Source organism: Oncorhynchus clarkii, chromosome 9 (assembly GCF_045791955.1).
Source record: "Oncorhynchus clarkii lewisi isolate Uvic-CL-2024 chromosome 9, UVic_Ocla_1.0, whole genome shotgun sequence".
In the NCBI taxonomy this organism is placed as follows: Eukaryota; Metazoa; Chordata; class Actinopteri; order Salmoniformes; family Salmonidae; genus Oncorhynchus; species Oncorhynchus clarkii.
Window position 1 is genome coordinate 71,689,985 of NC_092155.1, and position 7,500 is coordinate 71,697,484.

Sequence of the window (7,500 nt, forward strand, 5' to 3'; positions counted from 1 at the left end):
AAATATTCAATGGAATCTTCCAGACTAGAACACTGTTGAGTGTATTTCAGTGTGTTGAATGTGATTATAAAGGTTTGGTGGTGTGTTGTAGTCAACAGAGTGTATGTCTGGATCTAGATTACAATGAAAAAAACTAGTCTAGGATCAGTCAGGGATCAGCTCTACCAACATTGAACCTCACCTCAACCATTACAAGCAAAACAACCTCACCCACCCAGGACCAGTATAAAGACAACCAACATCCCCAGGAGGGAAGCCTCTCTCTCCCTCTCCCCAGCAAGAGGCCTTCTTCCTGGGGCTCCACTCCGCCACCCACCCTGCTCCTCCCTAGCCTCCTGGGGAGTGTGGTCAGCCCTCTTTACTACGACAGATGAGGTCTGTGTCTCAAACGGCACCCTATTCCCTATGTAGTGAACTACTTTCAACCTCAGCCTTATGGGCCCTTATTTTTACATCGCCTCTCTAAACCAGTCAGAGTCGGACAGACGGATGGGAGAGAGGGAGAGGGAGGGAGAGAGAGGGGGAGACAAAGAGGGAGGAGAGGGGGAGACAAAGAGGGAGGAGAGGGGGAGACAGACAGGGAGAGGGGGAGACAAAGAGGGAGGAGAGGGGGAGACAAAGAGGGAGGAGAGGGGGAGGCAGACAGGGAGAGGGGGAGAGACAGAGAGAGACAGACACAGGAAGACAGACACGGTTTCGCTTCATATAAAGATGATTACTTCATATAAAGATGATTACCACTTTGGGAACCAAACCAAGGCCTCTGCTGAGGAGAGAAGGAGCACAGGGAGAGTTCACTGACGAGGCAACAACATGCTGTTCTTTTTTCTACTCTTTCATGTTGCGCAAAGGGCTCTTTTTTTTTGCTAGAGTTTAATGGCTGATTTTAAAATAACCATATGTGTGTTAGATCAGTACAGTGGAGAGGCCAGGTGAATCTACTGTAGACTATCAGGTGAATCTACTGTAGACTATCAGGTGAATCTACTGTAGACTACCAGGTGAATCTACTGTAGACTATCAGGTGAATCTACTGCAGACTATCAGGTGAATCTACTGTAGACTACCAGGTGAATCTACTGTAGACTATCAGGTGTATCTACTGTAGACTACCAGGTGTTTCTACTGTAGACTATCAGGTGTATCTACTGTAGACTACCAGGTGTTTCTACTGTAGACTATCAGATGAATCTACTGTAGACTATCAGGTGAATCTACTGTAGACTATCAGGTGTATCTACTGTAGACTACCAGGTGTTTCTACTGTAGACTATCAGATGAATCTACTGTAGACTATCAGGTGAATCTACTGTAGACTACCAGGTGAATCTACTGTAGACTATCAGATGAATCTACTGTAGACTATCAGGTGAATCTACTGTAGACTATCAGGTGTATCTACTGTAGACTACCAGGTGTTTCTACTGTAGACTATCAGGTGAATCTACTGTAGACTACCAGGTGTATCTACTGTAGACTATCAGGTGTATCTACTGTAGACTATCAGGTGTATCTACTGTAGACTACCAGGTGAATCTACTGTAGACTATCAGGTGTATCTACTGTAGACTATCAGGCGTATCTACTGTAGACTATCAGGTGAATCTACTGTAGACTACCAGGTGAATCTACTGCAGACTATCAGGTGAGTCTACTGTAGACTACCAGGTGAATCTACTGTAGACTATCAGGTGAATCTACTGTAGACTACCAGGTGAATCTACTGCAGACTATCAGGTGAATCTACTGTAGACTACCAGGTGAATTTACTGTAGACTATCAGGTGAATCTACTGTAGGCTACCAGGTGACTCCCAGGTGAATCTACTGTAGACTACCAGGTGAATCTACTGTAGGCTACCAGGTGAATCTACTGTAGACTACCAGGTGAATCTACTGTAGACTACTAGGTGAATCTACTGTAGGCTACCAGGTGAATCTACTGTAGACTACTAGGTGAATCTACTGTAGGCTACCAGGTGCATCTACTGTAGACTACCAGGTGAATCTACTGTAGGCTACCAGGTGAATCTACTGTAGACTACCAGGTTAATCTACTGTAGACTACCAGGTGAATCTACTGTAGACTACCATGTGAATCTACTGTAGACTACCAGGTGAATGTACTGTAGGCTACCAGGTAAATCTACTGTAGACTATCAGGTGAATCTCCTTTAGGCTACCAGGTGAATCTACTGTAAACTACCAGGTGAATCTACTGTAGGCTCCCAGGTGAATCTACTGTAGAATATCAGGTGAATCTCCTGTAAACTACCAGGTGAATCTACTGTAGACTATCAGGTAGATCTACTGTAGGCTGTTCCTTTAAATATCCATATAGGACTATTGTCCTCCGACTGCCATATATTCCCTGTGTATAGGAGAGGTAAGGTGACTGCTGAAGTTCTACACTGGCATGTCCACACCCTTTAAAGCAGCACACCTCACTACGTATAATATACCTCACTACGTATAATATACCTCACTACGTATAATATACCTCTCTACGTATAATATACCTCACTACGTATAATATACCTCACTACGTATAATATACCTCTCTACGTATAATATACCTCACTACGTATAATATACCTCACTACGTATAATATACCTCTCTACGTATAATATACCTCACTACGTATAATATACCTCACTACGTATAATATACCTCTCTACGTATAATATACCTCACTACGTATAATATACCTCACTACGTATAATATACCGTATAATATACCTCACTACGTATAATATACCTCTCTACGTATAATATACCTCTCTACGTATAATATACCTCTCTACGTATAATATACCTCTCTACGTATAATATACCTCACTACGTATAATATACCTCACTACGTATAATATACCTCTCTACGTATAATATACCCCTTCACGTATAATATACCTCTCTACGTATAATATACCCCTTCACGTATAATATACCTCACTACGTATAATATACCTCACTACGTATAATATACCTCACTACGTATAATATACCTCACTACGTATAATATACCTCACTACGTATAATATACCTCACTACGTATAATATACCTCTCTACGTATAATATACCTCACTACGTATAATATACCTCACTACGTATAATATACCTCTCTACGAATAACATACCTCACTACGTATAATATACCTTTCTACTTATAATATACCTCACTACGTATAATATACCTCTCTACGTATAATATACCTCACTACGCATAATATACCCCTTCACGTATAATATACCTCACTACGTATAATATACCCCTTCATGTATAATATACCTCACTACGTATAATATACCTCTCTGCGTATAATATACCTCTCTACGTATAATATACCTCACTACGTATAATATACCCCTTCATGTATAATATACCTCACTACGTATAATATACCTCTCTACGTATAATATACCCCTTCATGTATAATATACCTCACTACGTATAATATACCTCTCTGCGTATAATATACCTCACTACGTATAATATACCTCTCTACGTATAATATACCTCACTACGTATAATATACCTCACTACGTATAATATACCCCTTCATGTATAATATACCTCACTACGTATAATATACCTCTCTGCGTATAATATACCTCTCTACGTATAATATACCTCACTACGTATAATATACCCCTTCATGTATAATATACCTCACTACGTATAATATACCTCTCTACGTATAATATACCCCTTCATGTATAATATACCTCACTACGTATAATATACCTCTCTGCGTATAATATACCTCACTACGTATAATATACCTCTCTACGTATAATATACCCCACTACGTATAATATACCTCTCTACGTATAATATACCTCACTACGTATAATATACCTCACTACGTATAATATACCTCACTACGTATAATATACCTCACTACGTATAACTTCCTTGTACAAAAAATGTTTTGAAAGCGTAAAGTGTCAGTGATCAGGCTGAGGTAGCACATTGTAGTGTTTGTAATTTGTTCAGAGTAAAATGACCTTTTCTTAATTTTTCTCTCTGCTTTTCCCTCTCTCCCTCTCCCAGGGACATCATCAAGAGAATAGACCAGTCTGAGTTTGAGGGATTTGAATACATCAACCCCCTGCTGCTATCCACGGAGGAGTCTGTATGAGGGGGAGGAGACCTCCTTTTCTTCTCCCACCTGTGTCTGTCTACTGCCCCGTCCACCCCCACCGCTCTCTCAGCCAAATCAATGAACAACTCCCTCTGGCGAGGAGGAGTGGGATGGAGGGAGAACAAAGGGAGGACAAGACATTCTGGGCTTTGCACGAGGGACGAGGCTCGAGGACACAAATGCAAAAAAGGAGCCTTTTTTCTTTAGTCGTGGATCTCCCACAATGGATTGCATTATTTTGTCACCGGGGAAAAACTCTTTGGAGGTGGTCAACACAACAAAATACACAGGAACATTCTCAAAACTCAGTTGTTGATTGTCTTCCTGTTTTTTTGGCTTCGCGGTTTTGATTGTTTCCCCCAGCAACTCAATTTCTGTGTCAGCAGCACGGCAGAAAGCAACTTAATTCTGTGCCTGCCATTGTAGAACCGATTCTTACATCCCCCCCGGTGGAATATGAAGGTTCTACGACTCAGAACTTGAATTTATGTTGTAGGAAGCTCCGCTGCCTCGAGCAAAACAAGAATGTACAATGATGAAGGAAAAAAATAATGCTAGAAGTTATTCTTGTGTATTCTACTGTAGGTAGCAACTTCAAATCAATGCTGCCTTTCTATTGATTCAAAGTGGTTTGTTTTATTCATGACCATGGACTTTGTTTATTTTCTTTAGCCAGTTTGATTTTCATGAACGAAACCGTTTTTTTTCCCAACATTTTTTTTTATTTAAGAAGTGCCTCAAATATCTAATCTACATCATGTTTCTGATTGCACTCAGCGATTGTTTCCAATTCCCTTCAGCTGCCTGGTGGATTGGTCAGTTCCCTTCAGCTGTCTGGGGGATTGGTCAGTTCCCTTCAGCTGCCTGGGGGGTTGGTCAGTTCCCTTCAGCTGCCTGGTGGGTTGGTCAGTTCCCTTCAGCTGCCTGGGTGGGTGGTCAGTTCCCTTCAGCTGCCTGGGTGGTTGGTCAGTTCCCTTCAGCTGCCTGGTGGGTTGGTCAGTTCCCTTCAGCTGCCTGGGGGGTTGGTCAGTTCCCTTCAGCTGCCTGGTGGGTTGGTCAGTTCCCTTCAGCTGCCTGGGGGGTTGGTCAGTTCCCTTCAGCTGCCTGGGGGATTGGTCAGTTCCCTTCAGCTGCCTGGGGGGTTGGTCAGTTCCCTTCAGCTGCCTGGGGGGTTGGTCAGTTCCCTTCAGCTGCCTGGGTGGTTGGTCAGTTCCCTTCAGCTGCCTGGGTGGGTGGTCAGTTCCCTTCAGCTGCCTGGGTGGTTGGTCAGTTCCCTTCAGCTGCCTGGGTGGTTGGTCAGTTCCCTTCAGCTGCCTGGGTGGTTGGTCAGTTCCCTTCAGCTGCCTGGTGGGTTGGTCTGTTCCCTTCAGCTGCCTGGGGGGTTGGTCAGTTCTCTTCAGCTGCCTGGTGGGTTGGTCTGTTCCCTTCTGCTGCCTGGGTGGTTGGTCAGTTCCCTTCAGCTGCCTGGTGGGTTTTGTCAGTTCCCTTCAGCTGCCTGGGTGGTTGGTCAGTTCCCTTCAGCTGCCTGGGGGGTTGGTCAGTTCCCTTCAGCTGCCTGGTGGGTTGGTCTGTTGGTGAAGAAAGCCATTGGAACACATCATTCATAAAGACCACAGGTCCTCAATTCTAAAAAGTTTTCATGCACTGATTTGTTTTCGTTAATTGTGCATACACTAAAATGTAGACTATGTCAATGTTTTAAGAGTTAAAGATTTAACAACCTTCAGCTTGATGATCACCTTGAGCTTGATCATCACAACACAAACTATCGTCTGTGGGTGAACAGAATTCTGAACGATAATGAATAGTCCTCCTCTGGGCTACGGTATGACACTTAGAACATCTTAACAATTCCAAGTTGCCATGGTAAGTTGCCATGGTAAGTTGCCATGGTAAGTTGCCATGGCAAGTTGCCATAGTACATTGCCATGGTAAGTTGCCATGGTAAGTTGCCATGGTAAGTTGCCATGGTAAGTTGCCATGGCAAGTTGCCATAGTATGTTGCCATGGTAAGTTGCCATGGTAAGTTGCCATGGCAAGTTGCCATAGTACGTTGCCATGGTGAGTTGCTATGGTAAGTTGCCATGGCAAGTTGCCATAGTACGTTGCCATAAACAGCATAAAGATGTAAGTTAGTTGATCGCCGTAGATTGTGAGTGAAGTGCGTTTTAATGGGGAACTCGTTCTAAATTGTGCTGAGAACTGATCGAACGCTCAAATGTTTGTCTTATGCCATTCGAATGGTTGCATCTTTAAAATGAACGTTGTGGAGCACAGTAGCCAGGTTCTGATGAAAGCATGGTTATATATGGTTAAATACAGTACAGGGCTACATCACTCCTGAATGATTGAACCTTTTAATGTATTATCTGCATACACTGGTGCACAATGTGACCAACTGTGTTGGATGTCAGTGACTGGCAGGCTGGTGATTTGGACTTTGACTGCACAGCAGAAGGCTACATTGATTATAATAGTTGAGGACATGGTGGTGGGGGAAGACATTGTTAAGGTGCACATGCTGACCTGCACTACAACTGACCTGTAATCAGTGAATAGGGGCGAGATTAATGAAGCTGTGGCATATCCACAGATTAGTCGCATACTCGAGAAAACACACACACACACACACACACACACACACACACACACACACACACACACACACACACACTGTTCAACAAGCATTCTCTTCATCTACGTAAGGGGAGATTCCACTGTTTCAAAGCCCTTTTACTTTTCACATCAGTGTCACCATTTAGTTTTATTTATGAACTGTGTTTTATGTTGAACTCAAAAGGAAAACATTCACACGACGCTGTCTCGTGAGAGACCAACGGATTAACTGAAGCGGTAGCTCCTGTGATTGTTGCTAACGCTTAAGCAGCGGCCATTTTAAACCAGAAAAAGAGAAAAGGAAGGTTGGATCTCAATAGTTTTTTCTTTGATTCCTCACATCCTCTATTCTCGTCTCCTCTCGTCTCCTCAAAATGCATTAGAGCAGAAGACCGGCGGTTCCTCCCAACACAATTGAGATTCCCTTAAAGAGTATGTGTAAAAATGTTACTTAGTACATGATTTTTTGTGTGTTTTAAAACATATTTGCTGGTTGGATGTGCTTAATTCTGCTTTAACGCATCTCTGTAAATATCTGTAATTATTAAAAACAAAAATGTTTTTCCGTGAACTGATCTCGTTTTTGTTCTCTGCAGCCACATGAGGAAAGCATTTGATGCTCAATATTTGTCACTGCAGTTTCTTTGGAAGTAACACTGCGATGTTATGGGAAACCCTTAGATGTCTGGTCGCTAGTTTTAAAGAATCAATACTTTTGAAATGCACATTTATAATTTA

At 42.6% G+C, this 7,500-nt stretch overlaps 1 protein-coding gene across 1 annotated transcript in view; it reads left to right on the forward strand.

Annotated features, from left to right (window-relative positions):
• The window catches only part of LOC139417389 (protein kinase C zeta type-like), a 133,781-nt gene extending 126,458 nt beyond the window's left edge, over window positions 1-7,323 (forward strand). Inside the window, exon 15 of the mRNA XM_071166660.1 lies at window positions 4,056-7,323. Within this exon, the coding sequence (XP_071022761.1) occupies window positions 4,056-4,143 (88 nt within the window). The 3' untranslated portion in view covers window positions 4,144-7,323. The remainder of the gene's footprint in view (window positions 1-4,055) is intronic.
• The last annotated feature ends 177 nt before the right edge of the window (window positions 7,324-7,500 follow it).